At 43.3% G+C, this 21657-nt stretch overlaps 2 protein-coding genes across 2 annotated transcripts; both read left to right on the forward strand.

Moving 5' to 3' along the window:
- Positions 1 to 5672, forward strand: fibpa (fibroblast growth factor (acidic) intracellular binding protein a). The gene is made up of 11 exons (XM_020109009.2): positions 1 to 356; positions 477 to 561; positions 1597 to 1795; positions 1961 to 2087; positions 2318 to 2418; positions 3520 to 3653; positions 4172 to 4280; positions 4376 to 4439; positions 4530 to 4616; positions 4764 to 4861; positions 5382 to 5672. Exons 2-11 carry the CDS (start codon positions 477 to 479, stop codon positions 5449 to 5451), a joined length of 1074 nt encoding a protein of 357 aa, XP_019964568.1. The 5' UTR covers positions 1 to 356; the 3' UTR covers positions 5452 to 5672.
- A 1077-nt stretch (positions 5673 to 6749) lies between these two features.
- efemp2a (EGF containing fibulin extracellular matrix protein 2a) lies at positions 6750 to 16419 on the forward strand. The gene is made up of 11 exons (XM_069531907.1): positions 6750 to 7291; positions 11039 to 11309; positions 11906 to 11954; positions 12046 to 12234; positions 12745 to 12867; positions 12981 to 13097; positions 13663 to 13782; positions 13885 to 14004; positions 14151 to 14277; positions 14886 to 15081; positions 15519 to 16419. Exons 2-11 carry the CDS (start codon positions 11208 to 11210, stop codon positions 15678 to 15680), a joined length of 1305 nt encoding a protein of 434 aa, XP_069388008.1. The 5' UTR covers positions 6750 to 7291; positions 11039 to 11207; the 3' UTR covers positions 15681 to 16419.
- Positions 16420 to 21657: the final 5238 nt, after the last annotated feature.

A 21657-nucleotide genomic window follows, 5' to 3' on the forward strand; every position in this document is an offset into this window, starting at 1 on the left:
GACCTGTGACGTCACCAAACCGGAAGAAGCTGCTGTTGTTGACACTGCGGAGCCTCGATGCTACATTGACAACAGCGTGTAGCGGCGTGTTCGTGTTTTAAATACAAACCTTAAAGACCCGAGTTCTCTCCTCTCTACACCCCCACGTTCATCTGTTCCTCACTGACCGTGTCACTGTCCTGGTTGTCACTTCAGTCTGCGCCGATCACTTTGCTCTGCAGCTAGCACAGCAGGCTAATTTCCAGTGGAGGAAGTTAGCTGCTTATGGAGAGTCAGTTTAAACTCTGTTAATAGAATTGAACGATAAGCTCCGTGGTGTTTGTTTAAAATCTAGTTGGGACAACGCTGTGGACGAGGTAAAATATCAGTATGGAGTTTGTGTGTGTGTGTGTCAGAGGAGTGTTGATGGCTGCGGGAGCTAAAACACTTCATGTTGATCACCACCTGACCTCTCTTGTTTCTCTGTGTCCTCGCAGATGGCAGTGGAGCTGGATGTGTTCGTGGGTAACACCACCATCATGGATGAGGAGGTCTATCAGCTCTGGTTGGATGGACACACAGGTAGGGGGTCTCACCATGCACCTGTAGGGTCACAACATGCTTCAGGAGGGTGTGGATGCAATGAGGAATATGTAGGTACTTCTACTGAGTGCTGTTCAAGATTCAAGATTTTTTTACTTTCGTTCCAAAACATGAGTTACATGAGGAGGGAATGAAACTAAGTACTGAGGTCCCGATAAGCAACAATGAAATAGAACACTAGAATTAAAAAATAAGCAGAAAACAAACGCAGTCAAATAAAAACAATAGAATCTCAAACTACACAAGGATGAAAACAAAGCAAATTAAAAAGATGTAAATGAGTTTTGATCAATGTGAGTATGGATACTCAAGTATTATTGCACATGAAAGAGTCTCTGGTGTGTGTGTGTGTGTGTTTGTGTGTGTGTGTGTGCGTGCTTGAGCTGTTTTTCTTAGATATTGTCAGCAATCAGGGTTTTATGATCCTAAGTAGCTGCACAGTAAATGTGAGTCTGTTCCAAGATTATAAACAGGATAGAAAATAAAGACACAATAATGCTGCCACACATTTTTCAGTCCTGTTCTACGCATTTCTATTTTTAAAACGTGAAATACTGGATAGTTTCACCCCTTCAGGCCTCTGAAAACTGTTCAGATTCATCTATCTGATTGATCATCATACTTGAACTGGTGCTAACATATTAATTTGGATGCTAGCAACCAGTGATCTAAAGCATCAAATGTGAGAAACTAGAAGATTCCTCGGAGGGAGCACGTACCTCCAGGGACGTTCCCTATCTCGGCTTCCGGATCAGCTCCAAAATTGAATGGGTTCTTTCTCAGGTCATGACCCACTCCTCCATAGAATTTCATGGAAATTGTTTCAGTAGTTGATTAATTAAACAGAGAGGACAGACAGAGAGAGACAAACATTATTAACAGTAAAACAAATAAGGCACCCGCAGCATCTCAACTGTGAAGTTGCAGTAGTAATTTATTCCATCTTAATATGTACACTGGTAGCTACAGTTCTGTTTCTTGAGCTTTGCTTGTTTTCTGTATTTTTTCCAACAGTGAATGATGCAGTCAAGGTACGGATGGAGGGAGGAGTGCTGGAGGAGTGTGAGGCGAGCGCAGATGTTCTGATGAGCGACACCATGGACCAGTATAGGACTTTCCAGATGTGTGAGCGTTTGCTGCACAGTCCATCCAAACTAGCCAATCAGCTCCTGTTCCAGATCCCTCCACATCGACAAGCCGTCCTCATAGAGAGGTGCAGCAATGGTGCTCTCATTTATCATGTGACATGTGACCTGTGTATTTTTCTACATCTCTGAATCTTCCTTCAACTACTAACTGTATTATATTTATTTCCTTACATTACAGATAAGAGTATATTTCTACAGATCTTCACTTTCCACTGTGTTTCTTTGTTTAGATACTATGCTTTTGATGATGCGTTTGTCCGTGAGGTTCTGGGAAAGAAACTCTCTAAAGGAACCAAAAAAGACTTAGACGACATCAGTGCCAAGACAGGTGTGACACTGAAGAGCTGCAGACGACAGGTAAATACATTCTTCATTCTCCTCATCTGTATTATCAGGTTTAAAGATTGGCAGTGCTCAATATAGCAGCTATGTGGATACATTTCAGTTCGGAAACACAGTTTGCCCTTCAGCTTGATAATGGCTGCAAACAACACCTCCTGCTTTCATTAAAACTCACGTCACTATAGTTGTTCTAGATTAGCTTTCTGTGAATATTCAATGAGCCGATTTTCTTATTTTTCTTTCAGTTTGACAACTTCAAACGTGTTTTCAAAGTAGTGGAAGAGCTGAAGGGGCGCCTGGTGGAGAACATCCGTCAGCATTTCCTTCTCTCTGACAAGCTTGCAAGGTAATGAGTGAGAGAACAGAGTACAAGACTTGCCTCAGGTTCACCTTCCTAAATGTTGGTATTTCTTCAGATCTAGCGCCTGCACCACATAGGATTTGTGGTTAGCGAGGTAACTTCAGGTTAAACCCTGGGCTTTTAGTATTCAGTGAAGCTCAATCACTTCTTACTGTAGTGAATCACCATGGTAACTTTTCCTGCACTTCCAACTTGCAGGTTATGTTCGGGATAACAGATCATCATTTTGACAGGGTCCTGACTGGGATCAGTTACAAAGAGAAACAGATGATTTATACAGATCAGTCGGATAATTTGGCTTTTCCAGACTGTTCATGTATCCAATCTGATTTCAAAACAGAGCCTCTAACAAACAGGGAGAGTTTATTACGCTAAATAAATACATATGAACTATTATAGTTCGATATTAATTGAAATAAGTCTCTTCACAGTTTTATAGTCGTACTCTCTTATTCTATTTCTAGCTAAGAATAACGTGTGGACTTTGTGACTTCCATATTTCCCATGGTTACTGATGAACCTTTAATTTAGAGTGACCTCATCACACATTCACTACTTCTCTTCCCTCCTCTCTGCTCCGGCAGCAGAAGCAGTCTGTCATCCTGCGCTTACTTACAGTATATCGTGAACCTGCCTTTAAAAATCTGACATATTGAGTGCTTCTTTTTTTATTCAAATTAATTTAATCATATTGTTGTTAATCAGTTTGTTTCTTCTATTATAATATGAAGAACTTTATTCATGGTTCTGATGATGTTTGTAATAAACGACTCTGCCTCTTCCATATGAACACTCCGGTAGCTGCATATGGAAAACCCAGGATTAACTGAGCCAGTTAATAAACAGCTCTGTTCTATGGGACAGCTGATGTTATATCTTGAATATGTTGTACTTGCTTTGTAGCACAGGCTCCTGGTTTGTTGTAGTTTTATGATGAGTCCCTACATGATTTTGTGTTGTTCACTAATGCTAACAAAATACCTCATTAAGGCTGATGTTCAATTTTATCCAAACCAACAAAATCCACAAATTTCTACCTGATAGTCTTGTTTTATTGTCCTATGATGCCTCTCCTGCTTGTTTCAGGGATTATGCGGCCATTGTTTTCTTTGCCAACAATCGCTTTGAGACGGGGAAAAGAAAGCTGCTGTTCCTCACTTTCCAGGATTTTGCTTTCTGCGCTGGGCAGCTTATTAACAACTGGACCGTTGGGGCCGCGGGTGAGTGATAACTGTGAGATGTGCCACTCACAACTACGATGTGAGTGGCACGTAACCATTTTTTAACAGTTATGTTAGACATTAATTTCATTAACCTGTATTGAGTAATATTGTCTTAGTTTAAGGGCTACAGAGTGATCACTTATCAGTGATAGAATAAAAATTAACCTTTGAAACTGTGCGACAGAATTTAAGGTAAATGTCTCACTTGAGAACACCAGGTACGATCTCTGTGTTGGTCATGCATGTTGAAAAAGGAACATTCACAGCAGTGCCTCTGTCAGTGAGGCCCACTGACCACCAGAGGTCCTCCAGGTTTCGCTGGTCCACATTAGGCTGAGGATGAATTTCAAATTTGTAAGTTCCATACTGAGAAAGTGAAAAAGGTTAACTGGAATTGGCAGGATCTGAATAATTACATAATAATTGAAGAAAAAAAGTAACTCACGATAATGGTAGTAAGTTAAAATACCCATTAAGCTGATTGAACTTTGTCCTGACTTGAATTTTCTTTATAGATAACATGGTGGAAGACATGGACGTCGATCTCGATAAAGAGTTTTTACAGGAGCTGAAGGAACTGAAGATTTTAATCGCAGACAAAGATTTGCTGGATCAACACAAAAGGTGACAGAAACAGAAATATCTACATTATTTATGCTGATTGCTGAAAAATCAACTGGTTTTATTTTATTTCAAATGTTGCTGTTGTCTCTCTTCAGTCTGGTGTGTACAGCTCTCAGAGGAAAAACGAAAGCTTTTAATGAGATGGAGGCTAATTTCAAGGTGAGAAAGAGTACACCCTCGGCATATCCAGAAAATAATCGGTCAGTAGCCTCCAGATAAGTCTTTAAACTTAATTTTGTCTCTTTCTAGAATCTTTCCAGAGGCCTTGTCAACATCGCTGCCAAGTTGACAAACACGAAAGACGTCAGAGATTTCTTCATTGATCTTGTTGAGAAGGTTTGTGCATTTTCAAAAATGTATTTTCACATGTGTTGTTAGCAAAGGCAGGCCATCCAGCCCAAGTTTTCAGAGGCCCGGCCAACTTAAAGTTTGCCTTTTGAGACGGTGTGATGTAACGTCTCCTCCCCTCCTCTCCTTCTTCAGTTTATTGAGCCATGCCGTTCGGACCGATGGACAGCTGCGGATATGAGACTCTACCTCACTCACTACACAAACTCTGCGCACATACTCGACACATTCAAGTGAGTCAATGTGCTTTTATTCTGTAAAACGTATCAGCCAGAACATGGCCCTGACCCTGCCAATGTAATCAACTCCCAAAGGGGCAACCAAAGCTAAAAATACAGCAAGTTTTGGGATAATTAGCCATTAACTGGAAAAGGTCATACACCTTGGCAGTCAGTGAACATTGCTCCAACATAAAGTTGGTGTTTTTAAAATCCTCTCTAATATTGACGTCTGAATTCTACCAGTGGGTGTCTCCCTATCATGCCCCTGATTTCTTAAACTGTAGTTACCTTGTTTCTCATGCAAACACTCAGGAATGTAGTTTAGGGTTTACACAGCTCCGCACCACTACGTGCTTAACAAAGACATATTCATAGAAAGAAGTGTCGACCCCCCTCATTACTCAGAGTGTACAAAGATTGCCTCATTTACCCTCTTCACCCAGATTTCACAATTATAGTTGGTCATAAGACTCAGTACCTCTTTGACTGTGATTCTAATCTCTTTCTTTTCTTTTCATTCTCTGCTCCTCAGACACCAGGTTGTGTGGGACAGATACATGGGTGTCATCAAAAGCTGTATCTTCAAAATGTATCATGACTGAAGCGCATTGGCCACTCACTCCGCTCTTCTCCTTGCTATTCGTCTGGTTCGTCTGCTTTTATCTTAGCCCTTCGGTTTGTGCTTTCTCCGTTCACTGATGAATTGTTTTTCTTGTGCTCTGTTATCGCTTTTGGCCTCCGAGCTTGCTTTCCTGGTTTCTCCCCCCGAAGTGTCTGTAAATTTGGTTTCTAAATAAAATGGACGTATTGACGTCACAATGTCTTTCTGTTTTATGTTATCGTTTAAAACGTCTCTCTGTTTTATGTCGTAGTTTTATCTGCTGTGTCATATGGAAGAGATGTTAACCATTAACCCGTTCCAGAGTCTGGATTTACCAGATACAGATAGTGAGAGAGATAAATCATAGAAGTAGAGATGTAAGATTTGTCGAGTGTTTTAGACTTTAAATTTGACCTTCCAGTGTGTGGGAGGTTTGTGTGTGGCTGTAGGCATAAGGGACCAACCAGGGGGGCACAGTTGGTCCAGCCAGGGGGTTGACGGTGTGACTTTTAACAACAGTCTCTGTAATGACAGCTGCCATCTCCATCACCACCCAGAAACACAGGACAGATAAACAATCGGTGGTTAAGTAAAGGTTTTAAAACCCACTCACGGGAGGTTTACCTAAAAAAAAAAAAGCAGCATAAACATTCAGGAATTGCCCCCATGATTTAACAAAAGCAGGATTGCGCTTTCTAAAATACAACAACCTGTAATTCTGTTTTATTTGGTCAATTATAAGCTTTGAACACAGAAAATAATATTGTAAAGTTATATTTCATTTCATGATCATTTTGAAGAGGCTTTAGTTTTTCGTGGCGAGCATGACAGCAACCTTGAGGTTTGACTTTCAATTGAGTCAAAGTTAAAACTTATGGGTTAAGCAACATCTTCGGTAGTTTACAACACAACTGATTGCAAATTGATTCCAAGTGTCGTAAAGGATTAGTCACGTACAAACACTAGTGAGCGAGCAGCAACTTTAAGACGGTCTAAGAATAATAACAGCAGTTTATTTTCAATATACTTTCCATCCGTTTATTCTGCGAAATAAGATGACAAATTTTCCGAGTAGGTCCCCACACACACACACACACACACACACACACACACACACACACACACACACACACACACACACACACACACACTCTTCTCCACTCTCTAATTTTTGTCCACATTCCATTAACTTCTCTCTACTCGGCTATAAATATCCAGCATGTCAGATTGGACGAGAGCAAGGGCTTTAGTCGCTTTATGGAGAGGAAAAAAGATGGGGGAGGTATAAGTATAGATAGATGGGGGGTAAATGGGAAAATGGAGGAAAGGGTGGGAGAGCTTGGGGCTTTTGCAGGGATTGAGTTTAAATGAAACCAGGTGTGTTGTGGGACCAGTACGAGGGGCATTGGGTAAGAAGATGGGGGGGCATGTGTGTGTGAATCTGTGAGTTGTTCCGCCTGCGATTTGGACGGATTTGGAATTTCGGAATTTGGGCCGCAGACCAGGAATTTGCATCCTGGGGGGTCAGGGAGAGGGGGTTTGGAGAGCGGAGGATGGCAGTGCAGGGGGCCAGGGGGGGGGGATAAGAATGGGCTGTCCCTCCCTCTTTCTCCCTCAGTCTGTGTCTCTTGCTCTTGCGCTCTCTCTCTCTCCCTCCCTCTGCATGTGTTCAGCTGCTCCAGCTGTCGGTCTCCCCACTCACTCTCTCAGGGTCATACAGGCAGGAGTTTAAGGGACCACTTCTGGACGCCAACTCAGCCGGGACGACCGCAGCTCAGCAGAAGGACACACTGGCCAGAGGGAGACTCAGACACAGACGACCCAGCGGAAAAGATTCACCCGTGAGTTTTCCTGTGTTTCTGTAATGTCTTATACAGATGTAAGAGGAGATTTGTGTGAAACTGCGAACTAATGGTGGACTTTGCTCGAGTTTCCTTCAAGTTTTCAAGATGAGATGTACCTCTTATCCGTTTCTCTGGTACAGGCCATACACGTCACACTTGCTCCACTGCTCTGCTGTCTGCTCTGCTCTCCCAGCTGCACTTGGTTCCTCACAAGAGCCAAGATAATGTGGCCCACAGTCTCTCTGCTTGCTTCTTGGCTCTGTGCTCCAGAGACTGTAATAGGGGGGTAGACAGGAAGAGAGGCGATGAGTCACAGTGCACGTATTATTATACAGTTTGTTGCAAAATCCTTCCACCTCATCCTTGTTGAACAACAATTCAAGTCAGTGTCACAATCTCAGTTCCCTGTGTTAGTCACCCAGGGGAAACTACAGTCAGACAAAGTGGGAGAAGCTGTAAATTACATTTCCGAGAGAAAGCAGGAGCCTGAGGAACAGGTGCCAGCTTCAAACACAATCTTGAAACCTGGATGAAATCAGTGTCTGATGCTGTTTTATCACTGTTTGTACATTCAACTCCTAATAGCAAACATGTGACACCTCCACCATCACTGTAAAGACTCAAGTGGAATTAATTATAACAGGCAAGGCAACAGGAAGGAGGACTGTTCCCCTAAAGAACGGCCCATCGTCTAGTTCCACATTGTCTGCATGTACCAGCACATCACAGTCTTTACAGGAGGAAACAGAGCAGTGTGACCATGTCTATAGAGAAACCATGTCTCAGGACAGGAGTCCAGTTGTGTGTGCGATGCAGAACCCCCCGATTATGGATTTGCAGGTTCAATGCCACAATGGTAACAGGGCGCAGCTGGGCCACCATGTTCTCAGGCTGCTCCATGCACGACGGAGCAGAACAACACAAAGCTAGCTACGTATACTCTACAAGACATCACCGTTCTGCTGTTTACACAATGTGTGTGTGTGGTCCCACCGTGTAGTTCCCTGGTCCCCATGTGGTCACTTTTATGAGCAGCCTGACATTTTGCTTGTTAAATTGTGCTGACTGTGTACATTCAGAAATGGGTCAGCCTGCTGTTACCAAGGCCAAGACGAGATCTGAATGGTGATTACATTTATTATAATTATAATTCTATTACCATGAGATGTGATGTCGTCTCATGGTAATATAAAATAATCATAATCTATTAGCAGTGTAATTATTTTGCCATGAGATGTGATGTGAATGAAAAACACAATATTTTTCAGGTATAAACTGCATCTGCTTCAAATAGCAGTCGATTTCTTTATTGAGTTATTCATTATTTCTTAATATCTTCATTAATCATTTAGTACAAAAGTCCAGGATAGTGAAAAGTGTCCTTTAAAAAAATCCTATCCAAAAAAAATAAAATCCAAGGTTTGATTTTGTCGAACGACTAACAAAACAAAACATAGAGTTTAACATCATATCAACATTTCAGAAGCTAGAATGAATAAATGAATGAATTTTTAGCATTTTTGACTTAACCAGGTAATTTTTTCTATCAATCAGCTGATCTATTAAAAGACTCATTTCTGTCTAGTAGTTACATTTCTTTAAAATCATTTTAGAAGTCCAGGTAATGAAACATGAACATGAAACACAGCAGGTGCCAGAGCAGCAATAGTCAGGTGGTGTTACACTGAACCTGTGTCTCATCAGTGGTCGTCCAGACCCAGACGATGAACCCTTACAGCGGGGCCACATTCTCCGACATCCTCCCACACAATGAGCAGAGATGTGAGGTTGGAGAGCAGTGGCCGGAGGTTTGGCACCAGCTGTCCACTTATGTGAGCCATGGGGGGTTTCCCAGAACCTGATACCCTGGGAACCACTGCCGTTGCAGGGCATCCCAGCTGAGAACTGGCGCCCACATCCTTGCCACGGGCATTCCAGAGGTCCACCACCACTTGATCTCCAGCGGCAGCAGGGCAACACCCATGCATCCCTGCTGCCCACACTCAGTAGCCATTGAGTGACTGGACCCCGGACCGATGGTCAGTTTGTTTTTTCGGGTGGTTTTGGGCCACATTCTTCCTGGTTGTAAGTGGCTGCCCGGCCAGTTCAGACAGGTCACGTCCTGTGGTAGTCTGATTGCACGCTGGTATGTGTTACTGTCTGCGTTCACAGGGTGAAGGGTGATGTTTTGTTGCTTTTGACCACACAAAGGTCACAAATCGCCTGTGATGTCATCCACAGAGTATTTGAGGGTGTCCACGTCACCCTGCGGATTTCTGTTTGTCTCGGCGCCAAATACAACAATAAGCAGTGCCTGTAAATGTGGCCTCCGCAGAGTGTGTGACCATACACACGTAGACAGGCAGTGAATCTAGCTCTGATGTCATTTCATTTTGTTTTTACTCCTTCGACTGGTCCGTGTTTAATTTTTTTTCTCTGGGAGCTGGAATAGGTGATGTGTTTATGTTTAGTCAGCAGAATTGCTTATAGCCTCTCTCCAGGAACATTAACTGAGGGATGGTTGTGTCTGTCCGGGAGAAAAGCCAAGTCCATCAGAGCGCTCAGCAAACATAATACACTATAAATACATCTAAAAAAAAACACGCCACGCTCTACAGAACACTGTGCTGCTGGAAGTATTGAGGCCTGTAAGTGAAAGACTCAGTGTCTCAATGTTAAAATACTCTGTTATAATTAATGCTTTGACTTCATTCTCAATTGATTAAAAGTAAATAAGTAGCACTTCAAGTATCCAGAGTACAAGGCCACTTTATGCCTAATGGATCCTTTTATTTAAATTAAGGTGATCCCAGGAGCCTGGAAGATTATAAGATATTTTAATCTTATGCACCCAAGGTAATATTTTATGTATACAAGTAAGTCATGCTCCTGTGAAACAAATTCAAATGTACTAATTTTATTCTGTTAGTTTTGCTGCATCTTTGTCGTTTATGTTAATAACAGCAAATACCTGAGCAGCTGTAATCAGCCACGTACCTGGAAAGACCTCTGTGGGCAGGGCCTTAAACACATCACACTTTAAGGGTAAAACACATGTTGTGATGTCAAAACTTTTAAAAAGTACCTGAAAACACCTAAAATTGTACTTCAGCACAAAACCCGTGTGTACTTAGTTACTCCGCAGATGTCTTCTGACATTACAGACAACACAACATCCAGAGAGAACAAGATTCCTTATCTCGCAAATTGAAGCAATGAAACAAGAAATGCTGTTTTAAAATATGGATGTAATAGCCAGGATTTATGTGTTCTCCACCGATTCTGCTCTGATACACAGCACGGTGAACCTCGGGAGGCAGCACTCAGCAAGACGATCATTCCACTGAGTTGTAGTCTGCCAGTCTGCAGACACAGAGGGCTTTCTGTGAGCAGCTAATATGAAAGTATTTCTGTGATGTTGACTTTGTTATTTTCAGCTGAAGGATGGAGGACGTCACAGTGTTTATGGTTTTACCTGGCTGGCCGATTTATTCTATTTATTCTCGCTGCGATCAAGGGGGAACTGTGTGGTTGACAAACATTGAACAAAGTCCACTGTGAGTGGACGACTACTTAAAAAATTGGCTCCATGCAGCGTATTTTGCTTCAAGTTGATTTATCCACCTCAGCTGTGGGAGCAGCTCTAAGCACCAGTGAGTTTTGAGACCGAATCGAACCGTTTTGTGATTTCTAATGTTGTTCCTCTTGTCTTTTTCCCCACTTCTCCTTCCCTCTGAAATACAGATCCCACTTCTCGGCTGTCCCGTACATCAAGAAGTCTCACCTGCAAGGCACTGCTTCCTGTCTGATAGCTGTGTGTGTGTGTGTGTTTGTGTGTGTGTGTGTGTGTGTGTGTGTGTGCATGTTGTACGTGTGTTCATGTCCTTGTTCTCCCACCAATTAGTGGATTAGTATGCAGGGTGCTTGTGTGTCAAACTTGTGCGTGTGCATATGTGTGTTTGTGCTCCTCCACAGTGCTATTTCACAGCCCTCTACAGAAAGTGACACCTACACGGTAAGGACGGCTGAATCTCACTCCCTCTATCTCCTCTCCTCTTGTACCCCCTTGGCATCTTCTCTTTAATTACACACCACACCTGCCAGATGTTACTTCGGCTTTGTTTGGTGTTGGCCTCAGCTCTTCCTTTTTATTAGCTCTTCTTCTCATTTAATATTCCACAGCAGCTCTCCACATCCAACATTTTATGGTTGTACTAAATGGAGGTAATTTTAGTTTTAATTCCATGTTGTTTTAGGCCTCAATTTTCTTCCCATGCAACTCACAGCTATATTTTTTTTCTCCCAGAATGATAATGACCCCTCTTCCAAACAGTGGCCTGACTTTCTTTGTGTTTCAAGTGACACTTGGCCTCAGAAAAGCAATTTAAAATGTCGTACTCTGTTCACCAGCAGCAGACTTCTTGTCTTCTTGGCCCAGTGCTCCTACATGAGTACACGTTTATCTATCCTCTGCCTCTTTTTTTTCCCTGTCCCTCTGCTGAGGGATTTATTATGTATTATGAATATGCAACTTCATGGCTCAGAGGGACTGTTCACATCTTTCTTTCCTCCACTTTCTCACAGTTTATATTTCTCTGTTGCTTTTTGTAGGAATGCACAGATGGGTATCACTGGGACCCTCAGACCGAGCACTGCAAAGGTTAGAGCTCACTTTTACCTGCGGTTTGTCCAACTCAACATCCAGTTCTTATGCACAGTGATAATAAATATGTCTCTGCATCTCCCATCAGACATAAACGAGTGTGAGACCATTCCAGATGCCTGCAAAGGGGAAATGAAGTGCTTCAACCACTACGGAGGGTACCTGTGCCTTCCTCGCTCTGCTTCAGTCATCCCAGCTCCAGAGCCCCACATTACACCCACCGAGCCCTTTAACCCCTGCCCTCTGGGCTACGAGCCTCAGGCAGACAGCTGTGTGGGTGAGTGTCTAGTTTGTTGGTCTGGGGGGTTAGAGGTGGACAGGTGGCAACAGGATGAGTGGTCATTAATCACATTTGTGTGTGTGATTGTGTACATTGATTGTTGATGGCCACAGACTGGGGGACAGGTGGCCGCAGCAGGTGTTGGAACTGGAGGGAGCGTGTTGGTGCAATCTGTGTGGGTGTGAGTGAGCAAGAGTCCACGCGGGGCAGGCAGACAGTGTAGGAATGTGGAAGATTTCACACGAGGACAGCTGCTGTGTTTTAAGAACTGGGAAAACTGCTTGTGCTGGAGGACGGAGACGTGTTAATCTGGGTCCGCATGAGGCAGCAAACATGATTCAACACAATGTGATGTTCTAAGCTGCTGGGTGTGAACGAGGGGAGCGGAGTCGCCCGGCCAGCCCTCGAACAATCACAGTGCGTCGGTCAGTCAGGCTGAGTGATGCTGTGTTTGCTCACCATGACCACAATTCTGACACGTGTGTTTCACTTCGCCCACAAACACAGATATCGATGAGTGTGAGCGAGATGAACACGACTGTCAGCCCAGCCAGCAGTGCATCAACACCCTGGGTGCCTTCAACTGCCAGTGCCCGGATGGTTATCGCAAGGTTGGCACAGAGTGTATCGGTGAGATGATCTAAATGTATCATTTAACTGTTGCAATTAAAAATATGGCAACTTAGAGAAAAAGGCCTGTTAGAGCTGCAGGGGGGAACTTAATAGCCTCTTTTAATTCTCAGACATCGACGAGTGCAGGTACAGATACTGCCAACATCGCTGCGTCAACGTCCCTGGTTCCTTCTCTTGTCAATGTGAACCTGGTTTCCAGCTGGCAGGAAACAACCGCTCTTGTATTGGTGAGTGATGTAATCGGTAATGGAAGGAGTATTAATCAATTTGAGCCACGAGGGCAAATAAAACAGTGCAATTAAAAATGACTATAAATAAAAACCCTGCATTCAAAATCATACGTGAAAGTACAAAAGTAAAGTTTGTAGTTGGAATGGATTTGACCTACTTTATGTAATGTTTGGTAGTTTTATCTGTATTTATACACAGTTTGCAACAAGCATTTTTTTTCATTAATGAGTCTATTTTTAAGTTGATATTTTATATAGCACAGATGGAAATTTCTCACGTTGAAGAAACCAGAAGAGCTTCAACTCTGGCAGAAAACACTTCTGTTGGACTCCATCACTCCCAGTAATAAGCCGACTTGGGAAATGTGTTTTCAGGGACTTAAAATTTACTTGGAGCTTTTATTCTGATTTGTGCCTTCAGTTTTCGATCCAGAACTTATTAAAGTTTTTGGGATATACAAGCTTTCCAGTCTGTTGTCCCACAAAAATGACAAAAACCTTTTTACAGCATTTAAAGTTTACGTCCACACAGCTCTATAAAATCTGCTTTCCCTCGTTTCAGATGTGAATGAATGTGACATGGGTGCCCCCTGCTCTCAGAGGTGTTACAACACATATGGCACCTTCCTCTGTCGCTGTGACCAGGGCTACGAACTAGGGCCTGATGGCTTCGCTTGTAATGGTAAGACCTTCTCCCTGTCTCTCTCTGTGACACCTGTCTGTTCATATGTATTCTGTCGGTGAGGGTGGACTGTAAATTAAACATGAACTCGCATCTTGACAGACATTGACGAGTGCAGCTACTCCAGTTACCTGTGCCAGTACCAGTGTGTCAATGAACCAGGGAAGTTCTCCTGCGTGTGCCCTGAGGGATACCAGCTGCTGGGGACCAGACTATGTCAGGGTGAGCACATAAACACTGCCTCCACTTTCCCTCTCCAAACTTCCCTCTCTGTGGGAGTCCTCCATTCTTTGACAGCAGCTCTCTCCCTGCACGCTGCTGTCTTTCCTCCTCCTGTTCAGTCATCGCAAGCCCTTTGCTCTCCACAGATATAAACGAGTGTGAAACAGGTGAACACCAGTGTACCGAGAAGCAGACGTGTGTGAACGTCCAGGGGCGATACCATTGCGTGGACAGCAACCGATGCCAAGACCCGTATATCCAGGTGTCTGAGAAGTGAGTGACACCTCATGAAAGCTCGAGTGTGTTCACACTCAAAAAACACTTTCACACACACCTTTTCCCAATTACTCAAGTATGCACTGGCTCTCAGCTCAGAATATAATCAACCCCTGTATTGAGTATAGCTCAAGCTTCAAGATTATCCCAATTACTTTTTCCACAGACGGGTCCAACTCTGCAACCTTCTCTTTTGAACACGGTCCAGTGCAATAAGAAAACTATTACAGTTGTGAACAAGTGTTGGATTGGTAACAGGTGTGGGTCACTATTAACAAATCCCACATGATTTGCTTGTATAAAAGGTGTTTTAGAAAAACAATGGCTACTGGTCAACATTTGTTTAGATTCAAAAGTTCTCTCCTCTTAGTCGTATTACTCCCTCTGCTGGCTAATTTGTGAACTTTCTGTTTTCTGGATTGCTGAAAGAGCCCAAAGGATTTAAAAACGCCAGAATTCTTAAAGATGTTGCACAATTCTATAAAAAGATGCAAAACTACCAACATAAACAAAAACACCACGAAAAAACCACCATATTGAGACGCAAAGTGACCACACACAGATTTAACCATCATTCTGAATTTGCTTCCATTGTGTGTGTGCAGCCGCTGTGTGTGTCCCGTCAGCAAGCCCGCCTGTCGAGATCTACCTTTCTCCATCGTCCACCGCTACATGACCATCACCTCGGAGCGCTCCGTCCCCTCCGACATCTTCCAGATTCAAGCCACCAGCGTCTCTCCAGGGGCCTACAACACCTTCCGCATCCGCTCCGGTGATGAGAACGGAGACTTTTACATCAGGGTGAGAGCTGTTACAGAGCAAAGCGGGGAGATGAGCGTGGTGTCGCACTGACCTGATGGTTAATGAGACCGAATCTGGTCTGCTGAGCAAAAGAATCAGTTCTGGTTCATGTTAGATGAATAAAGTACAGTTTAATATCGGATGAGGATTTAAAACTGGGCGATTTGGGTGGTTTCTAGGCTGATTGATATGTTTTGTCAGTCAAATCTGGTAAAATAGAATAGGATTCAATGTAGTGGTGGTAGATCAGTTTTAGATGGGTGCACATTCTAAAAACTGTGAAACTATTCTTTATTACAAAACAAAATTGTTATTAAGCGTCTTCCTGGAGGTTCAAACATGCTTTACGTGTGAAAATCAAAAACTCACCCACATGCTGATGACAGTTTACTCTCCTGTAGAAATGTACTCAGTCATATTTGTTTTGTCTTCTCCAGCAAATCAATAATATCAGCGCCATGCTGGTGCTGGCCCGCGCTGTGTCGGGGCCCAGAGAGTACACGTTGGACCTGGAGATGGTGTCAGTCAACCCGCTGCTCAGCTACCACGGCAGTTCCGCCCTCAGACTCTCCATCTACGTTGGGCCTTACACCTTTTAAAGAGGAAGAGGAGGAAGAAGATTGGAGGGGACACAGAGAAAAGATGGAGAGAAAGAGCTGAGGAGAAGCACAGATGCAAAAGAAGCTGTAAAAAGAAGTGGTCAATGCAGTTCAACCAGTCACTGTGATGTCAAACTTGTAGCTTTTGTACTTGTACAAAGAAAGCCACACATTTCTGTCAGCCCACCATATCACGTGTAAGAATATACATGCAGTGCAGTATACAGTATACAGTATACATGTAGCAGTAATGTCTCAAAGATACAGAGCAGCCTCAAAATAATAGGTCCAGTCAAATTGTCCCTCGTGTTTTTCAGTTTCCTAGGATTTCACTTTTCATGTTATTTTTCACTGCTGACTCGTCTGACAGCATCATTCTGTCGTCAGAGTGTAAAAAGGGGATTTCTTTTCTCCACACCTGCTCAGCGTGATAACAAATCTGTGCCGTACTGCTGTCAGGTGGAATGATTCATGCCCGGCGTCACCACATTAATCCGTCTCCACCGGTTTACATCCTTATCTTTGGTTCCACTCTGTCACTTTATTCCTGTTTCCTTTTCACAGACGCGATTCAGTAACCACTCATTTCAGACCTCAGCATCCACGCTCCTCCTTCACCCTCCACCGTTCATCCCTACCATCGAGCTCTCCCTTAACTGCCCATTGTCGGATTGTCTAGTGTTGTACTTTGTATTTTCTTCGTCTAAGATTTGAACCCAAATAAAACAATGTACCTTAACATCTCTGTGTCGCAGTTAAAGTAATCATAGATTCTTTCTTTGAGCTCTTTTCGTTCTTCAGCATTTGTCCCTCTGGAAAGTTTTTTGAAACTTTATTGATCAGTCGATCACCAGAAAACTATTTAACGTTCTCAAGTGGCAGCTTCTCCAGTGTGTGAATTATCTGCAGTTTTATCAACAGAATGGAAATTGTTGATTGCTTTAAGAACCTTGTGTTGTGAGAAATTGAAATGTCAGATTCCAGTTTCAATTAATTAATCAGAACTTAATATTAAGTTGAATTGATAATGGAAACAGTCACAAGTTAACACCTCGATTATTGTTATTGTCTGTGGAGTTCTTCTGTTTAAAAACTTAAAGGCTGATGACTTTACTTTTCCAAATATAAGCTACAGCTGCTTTCAGACATGCACTGAGCTCAAGACATTTTCCTGAAATTTTCTGTAGGAGACACAAATGTCAGAGTCTGTTGCTCGAAAATGTCAGGAGTACATCTGATTGAGCCCATACAGTCTGGAAATTTCACAGCGAGCAAGTGGGCGTGTTAATGATGACAGACTCAAAACTGGTAAAAAACACAAAAAGTGAACAAATATATCAGGATGAAAAAGGAGAGCCTTACACGTAGAGGATGCCAATTAAGATTTTCACTTGGAGAGACAACGGGATTCGAGAGCTGACCCTGGGGTTGATGTGCTGCGAACAAAAAGCTGAATTTATGTCATGTCCTGCCTCTTGCGAGCTCTTCTCAGATGCCACCCCTCACCTGAGTGTTGTTATAATCCCCTGCTGCGTTCTTCGCATGTGAAAAGAAAACTGACTGTCTGAAAATGACAAATGGCTGGTTCACACAGCCACTAATGTACCAGGCTACATTTTCTAATGTTTCTCTGAGCTGCCTTTAAATTTGACTTTGACTCCAAACATGGAGCAGAAAGTCTGTGGTGTGACCTGGCCCTAAATCTACACTGCATCTATTTAGGCCCACAGCCAGCCTCACTGGCTTTATAAACGGCCTCAGTGGTGCAGCCGATGCTCCACTTATTCGACTCCACTCGTTATAAATAGACTTTGGACACATTTCCACAACTGGCTCTGATATAGTGCACCTTAAAACTGTGCTTGAAACCTTCTCTCACACAAGCAAAGAGATTTTGTCCCACTAGCATCCCTGTTTACCTAGTTTCACTAGTTAGAAATATCACAGCAACAACAGTTCCTGAGTCCTGCCTGAGCAAAGGAGAGAACATGGTTTCATTATGAAGTTCTGAGTGAAGTCTACATCAGGGAGGGGGGGTATCCTGTCAGTGCCATGACACAGAGAAGGATCCTGAGTGTGTTCAAATATAAGAACCAGCTCATCATACTTCCCCTGCACACGCACCCTAAAACACAGAATCACCTCTGGCTACAGCATCAGTGAACACCACCATCAATCCTGTCCTCTCCAAAACAAGACCTGTGCTAAAATACATGTTTGAAAATCTTGTATCTTCCTCCAGCATCGTGGAATGAGGGCAGTGAAAAGCTGCACCTTAAATGAAAACAGTGAATCTATGCAGCCTTCTGTTCTGCTTTTTACTGTCACAGCATTTCTCTTTGTGTGCAACTGATTCTGTCAACCCCCCCAAAAAAATAAAAAAAGAGAGGGAGAGAGGGAGGCAGAAAGAGAGAGGGGAAAGCCCTTATTTTACAGTCCAGTGCTGTTTGCTCCGCCCAGGCCTGCCTACACACACACACACACACACACACACACACACACACACACACACTCTTCCCATCTGTCCTCACTGGGGGGGGGGGGGGGTGATGACTCACACACAGCCTTGTTTTATGTAACAGGAGCAGACACGGTTGAGCCACCAGGGGGCAGCAGACCACACAGATCTCCTCTGTCCAGGAATAGCTACAACCTGAGGAGAGAGTGTTGGTTTTATAACCTAATTGACTGGTGAACATACATTTTCTCCCATTTTCCATGAACTCATGCACCTGTGGGAGGAAAAAGTGACGCCACCTTTGTCCTTTTCTCACAAATAATGTTCAACTCAGCGAGCGCTGAACGGTGGAGAATAGATTTATATTTCTTACATAACTTCATCTTGTAATGACGGAGAATAAGGACGACAGATCCTGGTGATGTGGTTAGAGAGTGCAGTAGGGGAGGAGGTGTGTGTGTGTGTGTGTGTTAATGTTAGGGGCACAGTGGCCTAGTGTTATACTGTAAGTCTCCTGGCATTTCCTGTTGGTCCACTGACAGAAAGAAAACCTGGCTGAAACTGAGGGATTCTGTCGTGGACGGCCCCCGAACTGGCTCACCAGGCACAGGGGCCCAAACCATCAGGGGGCTCCCTGGGCATCTCCTGAAATATGTCACTGAAAAAAATATGGCCACAGGATGCAAAGTAACCAAATGTGACACACAAACAAGCACAAAACACCACAGAGAGATGCCAAACAACAAAAAGTGATGAGAAATGTGAAAGAACGACAAAAATATGAAAAAGGCAAAACAACCACAAAGAGACACAACGACTGCACAGATGTAAAATTGTCCAAGATAGACACTAAATGACCAAAGTCACTACCAAAGATCACAATACATAAATAAATACAAAAAATAAATGCAAAATGACAACACTAGACAACACAATCACAATGAGATGCAAAAAAGCTAAAACTGAAGAGAAATAGACAGAAATGATCATAGACACAAAATGACCAACATAACAAAACGTGACCACAGAACGACACCGAGAGAAGATAACAAATCACTACAACTCGATGCAAAACGACACAGCACAATCACAATGAGGTGCACTGGTGCTAAACATGGCGCAAAACAACCACAAAGATGAAAATGGGTAAAAATAGATGCAAAAGAAACAGAGTGAGTTTCACTGCGACAACAATGAGATGAAAACAAATACTGTATTGGCAGAGTGGGCACAGAGGAGTGTGGGTGTGTGTGTAGTGATGGAATTGGAGGAATCAGGTTTTGGAATGCGTGTGTTCGTGCTGCAGGTCTGTGTGTGTGTGTGTGTGTGTGTGTGTGTGTGTGTGTGTGTGTGTGTGTGTGTGTGTGTGTGTGTGTGTGTGTGTGTGTGTGTGTGTGTGTGTGTACCTGCTATCTGTGTTTACGTGTTTGTTGGTGTCTCTGTGTTAGTGTGTCTTTAGGCTGCTGTGTCTGTTTGCAGGGTGTGGGTGTTTGCATAGGGGAGCATGTGTTTGAGAGCGGCGGTGCCCACATAGACGGGTGGGAGGAGTGTTCGGGGCGGCAGAGGGGAGCGCTGGAACGCCTGGGCCTCGTTTCTTGGCGCCTTCGCCTGAGTATGATCTCATTTCTGGGCAAGCCAAGCCCTGTAGGCCGCAGTGGGGGAATGGCGTGGGACCGGAAGCGGGGGAAACGGAGGTGCACCAACGACTCTGGTACTGTGGGACAAACACAGAAAAGAGGAACCTTTCCCCACGACACAGTCCAGTTGCGTCCCCTTCAGTTGGACACATGCTGCCATGACAGATGAGCAGCCCGCTCCCTTCTGATCTCCTCCTGCTGCTGCATCACAAAAAGCTCTCAATGCCCCCCCCTCCACCACCACAGCACAATGCAGGTATTATAGTTATGAATGGGAGAGTGAGGTGGAGTGTCATTTCCCTCCACCCACACCCCCCCGAGCACCGGGATTAGTTCATTAAGGAAAAGAGCAGCCGCTGGAATCTGTGGGACTTCAAACACTGGCTGCACAATACAAAGAGGGCCCAGTGATGTGAGAGGGGAATTAGTGAGAGCATCAGGCAGGAGACGCTCTCTCCTCCTTTACATACCGTATATACAGAGAGAGAGAGGATCTCATTAACACACTCACATCAGTGTCCCCTTATATACAGACCAATTACCAAACACTAAACAAACTGTATTTAGATTATAGATTGATTAGAATAAAACATACAGCTACAACATGGTTCTCCTCATCTTCAAGTTTAGCATAGCGATGTGCCGAAGGAGGTCATGTTTTTCGAGGGCACTTGTTTGTGTGTTATTTAGCGGCAGTCCACAAAAACTACTGGATATGTCTCCATGAAAGTGGTGGAGGATGCAGGATGTGTCAGGAGGGAACAGAACCCGTCAGATTTTGGTGCAGGTCCAGAAAGTTTTTATCATTTTGTGAAATGCATCTTCTGACGTTTTCCAGAAGCTTCCTGGATAATAATTCATCGATCTGGATGAAAAATCAGGCACATTTTGGGAACTGATATCTATGAGTGGGTGAAGTTTTGTGCAGCTTGATTTTTATTTTAGGGGAGTGTTAGGTCTTGGCGGGAGTACAGTATCTAATGATCTCTCTTTGGATTATTAATGATCTGCCATTTTTAGGTCCTCTTACAGTAATTCCCAACCAGTTTGTCCTATATGGAAAAAATAGTAGATTAGATCAGCTGATTGGAATACATGCATAACCTACATATTTATATTTATATTATCTGTAGTTTGGTTCTACTTTGTGGTCGTCTTGTTGAACTATGTATGTGTGTGACAAAATAACAGAAACATTGAGTTAAAATGACTGAAAAACTGATAATATTAAATTGCATTATAAATAATAATAATAAATAAATTGAAAGAAAGAAGGAGTAATTTCCGAACTATTGAAGTTCAAGGCTGAATATATATTCAAATGCAACATATTTTGGTTGGATGTTCTATTATTCATTATTAACTCCTGTCACATTTTCTTCTTCTTCTTTTGAATACAAAGATTTGTCGGAGCAGAGGTGATCTCCCTCCTGGAGCTCACATGTCAGATGCTTTAGAAACTGCCCGTCCTGTGACACCACAGTTTCTTGTTATCTCTGAAAGTAATTAGCTTATCACTCTGGTCCAATTACAGGTTCAATTGCTGGGTATGTTCATAACCTCAGGTCAGTGTGTTCTCCCACCAACACGCTGGCAGTTTGGTGCAGGGGGCTGCAGGGAACAGGATAACAGGTCACACGTCAGTAATTAACAGCAGTGTAATTAGAAATATGACTGCACACACATGAACTCTGACTGGAGCTGTGTTCAGATACACAACAGAGCTGAACTTATTTATCTATTTGTCATTCACACAAACACAACTAATTACCGGAGAGCTGATGTTGAGACTTCAGGTCCAGATGTTGAGACCCCCCCCCTCTCTCTCAGGAGCCTTGGATAGATTTATATAAGACTCAGAGTTCGAACTTACCCGAGCTTA

Source organism: Paralichthys olivaceus, chromosome 9 (genome assembly GCF_024713975.1).
Source record: "Paralichthys olivaceus isolate ysfri-2021 chromosome 9, ASM2471397v2, whole genome shotgun sequence".
In the NCBI taxonomy this organism is placed as follows: domain Eukaryota; kingdom Metazoa; phylum Chordata; class Actinopteri; order Pleuronectiformes; family Paralichthyidae; genus Paralichthys; species Paralichthys olivaceus.